This window comes from Vidua chalybeata, chromosome Z (assembly GCF_026979565.1).
Source record: "Vidua chalybeata isolate OUT-0048 chromosome Z, bVidCha1 merged haplotype, whole genome shotgun sequence".
Lineage (NCBI taxonomy): Eukaryota > Metazoa > Chordata > Aves > Passeriformes > Viduidae > Vidua > Vidua chalybeata.
Window position 1 is genome coordinate 41,009,526 of NC_071570.1, and position 10,447 is coordinate 41,019,972.

General features: G+C 40.7%; 1 protein-coding gene across 1 annotated transcript in view; it reads left to right on the forward strand.

The window, feature by feature from the left end:
- CCBE1 (collagen and calcium binding EGF domains 1) overlaps nucleotides 1-10,006 on the forward strand; it is a 92,830-nt gene extending 82,824 nt beyond the window's left edge. Inside the window, exons 7-11 of the mRNA XM_053932054.1 lie at nucleotides 5,234-5,354; nucleotides 7,313-7,452; nucleotides 7,537-7,572; nucleotides 8,114-8,149; nucleotides 9,689-10,006. Coding sequence (XP_053788029.1) covers nucleotides 5,234-5,354; nucleotides 7,313-7,452; nucleotides 7,537-7,572; nucleotides 8,114-8,149; nucleotides 9,689-9,922 — 567 coding nt within the window. The 3' untranslated portion in view covers nucleotides 9,923-10,006. The remainder of the gene's footprint in view (nucleotides 1-5,233; nucleotides 5,355-7,312; nucleotides 7,453-7,536; nucleotides 7,573-8,113; nucleotides 8,150-9,688) is intronic.
- Nucleotides 10,007-10,447: the final 441 nt, after the last annotated feature.

A 10,447-nucleotide genomic window follows, 5' to 3' on the forward strand; every position in this document is an offset into this window, starting at 1 on the left:
TGAATGCACAGAATTTTGGACACGGTCCACCTCTAGAGTAATCACACGCAAGACATATCCTAGATGTGGGAACATGATTTTTCATTAATAGTGTACTGGTACAGGATTCTTGCCAAATAGGTGTGGCGGTAAACAAATATATCACTAGCTTTAAATACAACTTACCCGCTAAAAAAGAAAAACCCTCAGTCACAAACATTTTTATTTTTTCCCTCATCTATTCCCCTGCTAGTAGAGAATAATGCATTTAGAAACTTTTCCTGAGCTTTAATTGCTCACATATGTAGCTTTCTTTAGCATTTTAGTAGTGCAATAATGAAAAGAGTAGTAGTGAGATGATGCAAAGACACAGCCTCAGATTTGGAGAGCCATATGCAGGGATGCAGGTGTAATGCCTTTTCTGGTGACATCTCCTTTGAACACTAAAGTTCTCTCAAACTGAAGCTCTCTGTAGGAACATTCTCACCAGATCATGCTGACAGGCTGTAATTAGTTCTCCTAGGGTACTCAATTAATTTCTTTCCATTTGTCAAATCATGATTTGGTGTATTCACTCATTGTATTTGATGTTACTCATTTAGTATTAGGGAGAAAGAAATCTTCCTCATTAAAGTGAAATTCACTGAGGTTGGAGGTACTCTTTATCTCCAAAATCTCAAAACATCTTGTATTCCTTCTGAATCAGTATGAACACAAACATGGAAGTGACAGAATTTCATATGTGATGGAAATTCTGTTTTTCAAAAAAATGGTAGCACAGAGGTTAAAAAAGGATCCATGCCTTTGAGTGGCTGTTTCTCCAGCTGTTTTCCATGATGCTGAGCAGGCTCACACTGACTTCCAGGGAAGGATCTATGGGTCACATTGTTGGCCACATTGTTTGCTCAATAACTGATTGATGAAATTAATGGCAGTTTTTTGTGTCTAACTTCTGCTGTTAGATGCTAGTGTTCAAAACTCATTCCAGGAAAACTCAGACCATTGATACCTGTCACTGTGGGCATTTGTACAGTAACTGTGGACAAATTAAGCAGCTCACTCTTACTTCATAGCTAAATCCTGTCATAGTCCCTAACTTAATTTTTCCCCCCATATGCCCCTAGTGGGATTTGATCGACTTGGCATCTTCAGAGGGAGCCCACAGGGTTGAGCTCCACAAAGAAGGAGCTGAAAGAGAAGGTTCCCAATTGTCTTGGTTTGAAAAGACAGGAGTCTGTGAAGGAAGGCAAGGGCCTCCCATGAAATGGAAAAGGTAAACCCCCTCCCTCCAAATTACCACACTTTCAAAATAAAAAGGCTTTCAGGCAAAGATATGGGAATGGGAATAACAGTTCTTTACTAGGAAAAAACGAAATTTAAAAACATGTAATTAGTACAAAAAAAACTACTGATAGAGTCAGAAACCTGACACCCTGAGGACTCAGGGTGTTGGTGATAGTCCAGTTAAATGGTGGCTGCTCCCCCTGGAGTGGCAGAAGAAATGCTGCTGAAGCGATGATATAGTAGAAGGGTGTAGTTTTCTCTGAAGGTCTGGTGACAGAGTAGATGGGCCTGGTCTTCCTCTGGGAATCCAGTGAAGAGGCTGAGTTGATGTCCCAAGAAATGCTGATTTTATGCAGGTAGGAATTGGCTTGGCTCCTCCCTCTGGGTGGAGCATCTCACGATGGGATGATGTAACTCTCTCAGTCACGCAGTGAGCCATTCAATGTCCCATTAACAGAAGATATCTCCCCGCAGGGAGACATTGTTCTTGGAAGAGATAAGAAAACTGCCCAACGGATGGCAAATAGAATATATGCTTATTTTACAAGCCAGGACACCAATACCCTCAGCAACTGTTACCCCACAGAAAGGAGAGTTTTTGTCTATGCTGAATGGAGACCTAGCCCCATGGTGCTTCTCTGCCCAGGGAGACATCAATCCTGATGCTTCACAAGCCACTTCCCATGGCCAAGTCCTCCTGGGGAGGACATCTTTCAATAGTTGTGGTCAAAGCTGTTCTGTTTTGCATAGAAAAGTTCATTTCTGTCTGCCCGGGAGATGGTTTATGAAATGAGTCTTCAGTCTTGTGGTTAAGGCTTTCAGATTTTATGAACGTTATTCAAAATTGTGGTTAGCAGAAAAGCCTGCCATGCAATGAGATGCAATATCCTGATAGACTAGAGGTCTGTGAGCAGTCCTAGGTTGATCTGAGGCCTTGATGAAAGAAAGAAAAGTGGAAAGCTGAAAAACTGGGGAAAATATATCTGGCATGCTGACACACAGCCAACAATTAAAAGAAGAAAAAAAAAACGAATAAGCTTGATCCTGTTGCACAGATATGTTTAAACATCTTAATTAGAAAGCCATGTTCCACATCACTCCTGACATAACTGTCCAATTTTCTAAACCACAGACCTCCTAGAAACTATGCAAAACTCCAAATGCAGCAAGCAAAACAGCACATAGAAGACTTGTTTCTTTAGAAGTCTTTCTTTAGAATTTAACCTTGCTAATATTTGTATGCAAATGGGAAAAATAACCAAAACATTATTTTCCAAGGGCCATTAGGATTTGGAGCTGTAGATGGAGAAACCCAAGGTTACCCTGGACTAGGATCCTGGTTCAGTTAAAAGGTAAAACAGAGATTAGGCCAGTGAGTATATCCAATAGCTAAGAGAATGTGAGTCAACAACAGAAACACATGGTTTTGCCCAATGCACGCAACAACCATTTTCTGGCCAGAAGATATCAAAGAGCAATGAGCTAGACCAGAGCCTGGGTGTTTTGGCACTCCTAGTGTGTACTTCAAGTCCAGCTGAATCAGTGGGGAAGCATGCATAGATGCTTTCACTATGATTTCTTTTCTTAGTCAGTTGTTACAACGCCTGGCTGGCAGGAAAAAGTAAATAAGCATCAGAAGAGAATACACTTCCAAATCCACTTCATGATGAGTCTTTGCCACTAAGTGCACCTTTTTACTCCAGTCTGACCATTTGCAGTATAACCTGAAGAGTATTCATGGCCGGTTCTATGTACTAAGTGACATCTATTTATCAACTGATATAGCTGTAGATCCCTAGAATGAGATATTTACATGCAAGCTAAAAAGATGACTTCAATTAATCTGCCACTCAACTGTGGCCACCCCTAAGGAGAAGCAGTCACTGGTGACACTGAAAATATTCTCAAAAAAACTTCTTTAAAAATATAATACTCTCAGGTAGCCACAGGATTTGACTTTTGTCACTGCTTTATCTTGGCAGCATTGGAACCGCAGAGTTCTTGATTGATTTGTGTCATGTAGTGGAAGTTTTGCACCATGGTCCTTGCAAGCCTTTGCTTTGTATCCAGCCAGGAACCTGGTCTGGACAGGACACACCTCTAGGAAACAAAGCTTTGCTGACCAGAGCCAGCCAGTAGATCTTGCCATGCTGATCGCTGGCCAGTGGGGCTGTGAGAGCCCCTAGCTACTGAATTTTTTTCTTCAGCTCCAGGAGTAGGGTGTTGTGTCCCACAGAGTAGCCCACAGTTCAGCAGCCCACAGTTTGGTCTGTGCTGCACTGGCTGGGAAGTTGGCTAAGAAAGATGCAAGGTCACTGGTAAACAAAGCACATGTTTTCCTTTGAAAAAGCAGAGATGACAGCTTACCCCAGAGCTATAGGTGTGCTGAATCCCCATTTTCTGTGTGAAAAGCAAATTCATAGGAGTGAGAATATAAGAAACACCCTGTGGGACTTCTGTGACAATATGATGTCATCCAGCCACTGATTTCTGCAGGGGTGGAGTGAATCTACCAAATTCTTGTTAGACAAACACCATGATACTTTGATTCTTAATGTGCCTATAGCGCAGTCATCTGCTCTTTGGAACTGCAGTTCTCTGCAAAACCTAACTCACAAATGGCTGATAAATCCTTGTGTTCCTGTCATCACATTTTTAGTTCCAAAATCAAACTGGTGTTTCAGAAATGCCACCAAGAATTATATCAGCATTTTCAACTTTTTTTCCTGACATTTTTTTTTCTTCAGAAATGTCCTGTGCATTCAACTCCAAACTAAAAGCAGAACAGTCTGCCTTTAAGTTGTAATCCTTAAGCAATAACTTGTTTGCCAAAGGAAATTTTCCCAGTTCAAGTAGGTACTGCAGGTGCATAACACTGTGTTTTTTCCCTTTGCATTACAAACATTAGGTTTCCAGTAATGGCAGAAGAATGTAAGTCAAATAATTACAGAAACAGGTAGGAGGCTTAAGAACAGCCCAGCTCAGAGAATTCCGGATAGCTGATGAAAAGCTTTGTCAAATAGCAGGAGTCATCATCTATATAATTCAATGCAGCTCTCGCAGGCAAATGTTGCAAAATTCAGCATCAAATTATCCAATGAGCCAAATTCATTCAAAAAAGCAACAAAGCTCACCCAGGGATAGGTCTGCAGTGCTATTGCTGAAATAGTTTTCCAGTTCAGTTTGGCAGTGCAAATTACCTAAGTCTACATGCAGCCACTTACCGCTAATAAACTTCTTTCCTTACTGCACACAAGCCTCCTAGCTCCTCCAGGCATCCTTCAGCTGCCTCTTAAGAGATTAAACATTTGCAGAATATTTCTAAATATGTTACATATTAAATATATTCAACTGGATAGATGAATGTTTCATGGATAACTAAACAGGTAATGGATAATGACTGTTTAAACTGTAGTGTGCAATCCTGCTTGCATTCTCAGTTACTTTATCTTTGTGTCTCTGTGCAGAGCAGATCCAGACATCTGATGGGTTAAACAGTGTGGTTACTTTTAGGGCCAGATTTACAAAGGATTTAGGGTTCTCATTAAAACCTATGGAAAGTTAGTGGCTTGTGCAGCAATTCAGGACTTAAAATATCTGACGAAATGTTGCCCTGAGAAAGGCTTAAATGAATAGTGGAAATTTCAAATAGGGAAGAACAGGTTTCCTGAGAAGCAGTAATGAGACTCAAGTTTTTCAGAACTTTTTGCTGTATCTCTCCTGAATTTCCTGTGTCCTCTCTTGGATTGCCTTGCAGTATTTCCACAGTGACTTGAAAAGTGAACAGACTCACAGAATAAGAATGTTTTTCTGATTATATCAATCAAGGATATGAATAAAATAATTATATTTTCCTGAAATATTTAAATTGCTGTTTGTTCAATGAAAGCTTAAATAAGAATGTAATTTTTCTGGCTGAACAATGAAGGTCTTACATAGATTTTTTTTTTTTTTTTTTTTGTCTTGGCAGGTTGCTTTGCTGCCAAATAATGCTGCTGATCTTAGCAAGCAAATCACTGGTGAAAAAGTGCTTGCTTCTAATGTATATATCCCTGGCCCCCCAGGCCAGCCTGGCCAACCAGGCCCTCCAGGTAATACCAGAGGGGTGGAAATGTGCAGGATTGTTGTGCAAGAATGTTTAGGACTAAAAAAATAAACTTCAGTCTGATAGCATGATTTTATATTTCATTTAATATCACATGATTTCATATATTTCATATTTTGATTGATATGTTTGCATTTGTACTAAATTAAAAAAAAAAAGAAAGAAAAAGAAAAAACCAAACACAAAAACTTTATGGATGTTATGTCAGGCTCTGCTAACTGTCTGACATCATGTGTTTCTCGGCATGCAAGCTGCGTTTGTCCTGTATGTGTTAAATTTCTCCCTCTCCCTGGGATATCTCACCTGCTTCAGTTGTCATTTCCTGTATTTTAACCCTGTCTTAAAACACTCTCCATTTCATTTCAGGAATACCTATTGCTTTAGCTCACTGTGAGTAGTAGAGGAAAAAATGTGCTTTCAGCTCATAGGAGTTTGTGCCAACTCTTTTATTTTTCCTTGCCTGATTTGTGAGGATTCATCTGCTGGTTTTATGTTATATCCTAAATTGAAAGAAATTTGAAAAGAAAAGTATAACTGCACTCACACCTTCTTTGCTAAGTTATAGATTGAAACAATGTGAAAAACAGAGAGATCCTAAAGCCCAAACTTAATCCAGACACCTCACATCTGGTGGCCATCAATACTCAAAATTTTGCAAATTCTGTTGAATGCAGAACTAATTTTGGGTCAGCAATAAATCCAAGCATTTTGCTGGATTTCATAAGGATTCTTACAGAGTACTGGCAAATATTCTTTATGAGGACTGATTTACTCCCTCCTGAACTGAACCCCATCTTCCCATTTATACCCCCTTTTACAGTCTTTCTTTGTTTTCTGAGTCATTATCTCATTTTCCTGGAGGATGGGTATCTTCAGTCTTCAGTTCATCTGAAGTGCAAGGACAATATGTTTAGAGGTTCTGCAACAGACTCTAAAGGGTAGAGTGGGTTGCTTTGCAATTCCTCCAAGGTAGGCCTGACCCTGCAGGTCTCCCATCCACTGGGTTTCCCCTTGACTGAGCTGTCTGAGGTACTGTAGAAATCTGAAAACCACCCCTAAAAAAACCCTTAAAACCACCCTTGCTCACCTCCTTTGCTGCCCCCGCCCAGGGAGAATCCCAGGGAGTTGTCACTGAACTTGAGTTGTCTCCTTTTGAAAATCCTAACTGTGCGTATTCAGTCCTGCTGAATGCTTTTTACTCTCTGTCTTTTATTCTCTATGTTTTTCATGTGCCCTCAGTATGAAGGGAAGTGTTTCCCCCTCTAATCATGAAGTGTTTCAGCTAGTGACATTTTAATGGTCTTTTTTGTCTGCAAATGTTGTTTCAGGTGCCTGATTTTCTGGTTTATATTTCCTACTGTTTCTTTTGAGTTAAACATATGTTTTGTTGCCTGAGTGCTTCCTAAAAAGTAACATGCTCTGCTGAACCAGCAGAAGCTGAAAAGCAAAATGGAAGAACAGAGCCTCCTAACATTGGCTATTGCACTGGTAAAAAGAGAGGTGCAGCCCCCCACTGGAAAGAGCTTGCTTGTGTCAGTCATGTAGATGCCCATGACCCAAAATTCCCATGAGTTTTCTGAGGCTCTCTTTTTATGAGATGCTCCTAAATGTGATTTGTTCTTCTTTGTGTGAAAATGAGGCATTTGTGCTTTTTTCCTCATTCCCAGTCTGTGTCCCTAAGCACCTGGCAGATTCGAATTCTTGTTATACACAAGATATAATTGTTTGGTCTTCATCTCTTGTAGCTACTGTGACAAGGGTTAATGTTGTCTCAGATGGCTGCTGACATGCAGATGCAGATAAATTGGTTGTGTTGTTGTGTATTTGGGTGTGTTAAAGTAACCAGCCCACTGGGTCTTTTAAAAAAAGTCATTCCCCACTTCTTACACTGATGAAGTGTCATAAAGGCTTTCTCTGGCAGGTAACTTTTGCTTTTGATTTCAGGGGCTCCAGGACCTAAAGGGAGTCAAGGAGCTCCTGGATTACCTGGACCTCCTGGACAGCCAGGCCCTCGTGGATCAATGGGACCAATGGGCCCATCTCCAGACATATCGCACATTAAGCAGGGCAGGCGGGGCCCTGTGGTCAGTATTCCTGCTGTGCACTGCACAATTGTCCTTACTCCACAACTTCTCACACCCTTGTGAATACTTTCTTTTCTCTTGCAGGGCCCACCTGGTGCCCCAGGGAGAGATGGTAGCAAGGTGAGGAGAGGTACTAATTTCCATAAAATGGGCACATGCACATGTGAAGTGCAGGCTTGCTACAGAGACTCTACACACTTGTGGACACACCCTTTTACTACCTCATTTCCTTTGTTAAGATGAAAGCATCCTGTTGTCCCACTGCTTCATGTCATCTTTCTGTTATTTTGTGTTTGCCATTCCTAAAGTCTTGCAAATAGTCTGCTAGGCTCTATGCCACACAGAATTCTTTTCTTTCTCTGAAGCTCTTTTGGCTTTTCCATGAAGAAACATTGATGCTTTAGCCCTTTTTATTCATTGTGAATTCTTCCTGTTCATTGATTCATTTATTACTGTCCAAGAGAAATATCAGAAATGCCCCACTCTGCTGCCACTAGAATCAGCAGCAATTTCCTTGCATTCCTCCTTCACTTCCTTTTCTTTTTCCAAACAAGCATCAGCTGATGGTTCTTGATCTGGGGACAGTAAGTTAAGCTGCAGAAGCAAACTTTTTTCGTTCTCTTTAGTCACAGCAAACTAACTGAGGTGGTATTCATTACAGGGGGAGCGAGGAGCACCAGGACCAAAGGGGATACCTGTAAGTATTCCACACAGGAGGAATTTCCACACAGAGTGATGCTGACCACTAACCACAAGTCAGCCAAAGAAAAAGAAAAGAAAATTTTGTGCCAAGATAACAGATAATTTATATACACAGAAAATGTTGTTGGAAACAAAGTAATTACCTGTTTTCATCTAAATGTTTTTGCTTACAAACCTCTTCCTTTGCTGGGTGTGCAACCAAAGGCAGTAGGTGCACCTCTGCCTCACAGTGGTGCTTAGACACCATTAGAAGGCAGAACTATGCAAGGTGCTACTTAGTACAGTTCAACCTCTGCTCCCAGTGTGAATTTGCTCCCTGGAACCTTTTAAAATCCTGCCCTCACCTCTCTCAGATTTGGGAAACTAGACATTTTGAGCTCAGAAGAAGGAATGAATATTGACGATCTGTTTTCAGGTAAACTTGCTTAAAAAATCTCTGGGGTACCCAGCACAGGAAGGACATGGACCTGTTTGAGCAAGTCCAGAGGAGGCCACCAAGTTGATTAGAGGGTTGGAGCACCTCTGCTATGAGGAAAGGCTGACAGAGTTGGGATTTTTCAGCCTGGAAAAGGGAAGGCTTCAGGGTAACCCAATAGCATACCTGAAGGGAATCCACAAGGAAAATGGAGAGGCACTATTCACAAGGGCATGTAGTGACAGGACAAAGGAATGGCTTCAAACTGAAAGAAGGCAGGTTTAAATTAGATATTAGATATTAGGATATTAGGATATTCTTTATTGTAAGGGTGGTGAGACACTGGCACAGGTTGCCAAGAGAAGCTGTGGGTGCCCCATCCCTGCAAGAGCTTAAGGCCAAGCAGGATGGGGCTCTGAGCAATCTGGTCTATTGAAAAGTGTCCCTGCCCATGGCAGATGTGCTGGGACTACATGGTCTTTAAGGTCCCTTCCAACCCAAACCACTCTATGATTCTATTCTCATTGGCGGGTTCTATTTTCTCATTGGTGGAGTTGATTTTTAAGAGTGTGCCCGGCAGAGTGTGCTCAGTATTAGCAGTTTATTTTACAGTGTGAAGTCAGCCAAAAAGAAATAATGATTTTCTAAAATCAGATAGTCTCTGCATTGTAATTACCAATATATCTAGTAAGTGATGGACAGCAGCAAGGTTACATATTGAAAAGACACTTGACAAATAATAGCAGCCTTAAAAGAATTTGTTGATCAATCATTCTAAGAATGTAATTTATGTCAGTTTAATAAGCAAGAAGACAAGAAACCAAGTTTAATCTCCTCTGTTCCCATGAGGTCTGAAGACATTCTTATGAAGCAAAGGAATTGTTAGCTGACAAAAGGGCTGAGCATCTTATAAATGTAAGCTCTGTCTGCAAAAACATTTGATTCTTTCAAAAATTGTTTCCTGATCAAAGGTGATTAAAAAACAGACCATTAGCTTTTGGAAATTGATACAAAGCAGAATTTTACTGAACAACCCCTGCAGGAGTAATTCTATCAGCCACTTTGAAAACTGTAAGAGCAAGGTGGATTGTTATTAATGGCAGTGCCTTGTGACTGCAGGGCCCACCGGGTTCATTTGATTTCCTATTGCTGATGATGGCAGACATCAGAAACGACATCGCTGAGCTGCAAGAGAAAGTGTTTGGACACAGGACTCATTCATCAACAGAAGAGTTTCCATTACCTCAGGAATTCACAAACTATCACGACACAGTAGATTTTGGATCTGGAGAAGACTACAAACCACGGGCAACATCCAGGAGCACCAGGTTACAGAAGGCAGACCACCCTTAGCTATTCCTACTGAAAAAAAAAGCCTCTTTAGAATTTTTCAATATAAAAAAAAATGCACTGACAATGTTATACATACATACATACATATATATATATATATATATGTGTGTGTGTGTGTGTGTGTGTGTGTGTGTGTATATATAATTTCCCATTTTTCTTTCTGCTTTTCCTGAACCATGCTGCCTGTACTGTAGCTTTCCTGGTTCATAGTAGCCTCCTTGCAGAAATTCCATACCGCCAAGCCTGCACTGTGCATTGTACCTAGACTATCAAAAAAAACCTTCTTAGCATATAGCATGATTAAGGCATGCTCTAGCTAATAACACAGACCACAGCATTCCATCTGTCTAATTTGCATTCTATGTCCAAATGACCCAGTACACAAATTTTGCCAGGGACAAAGGGTTAGCTGAATATCATCCTTGAATGATGTTGATAATGAACACCTTGGTCCACAGTTACTTTATTAATGCAAATAAATTATACCACTAAACTCAAGTCTCCAGCTACTGTCCGCAAGCTTAG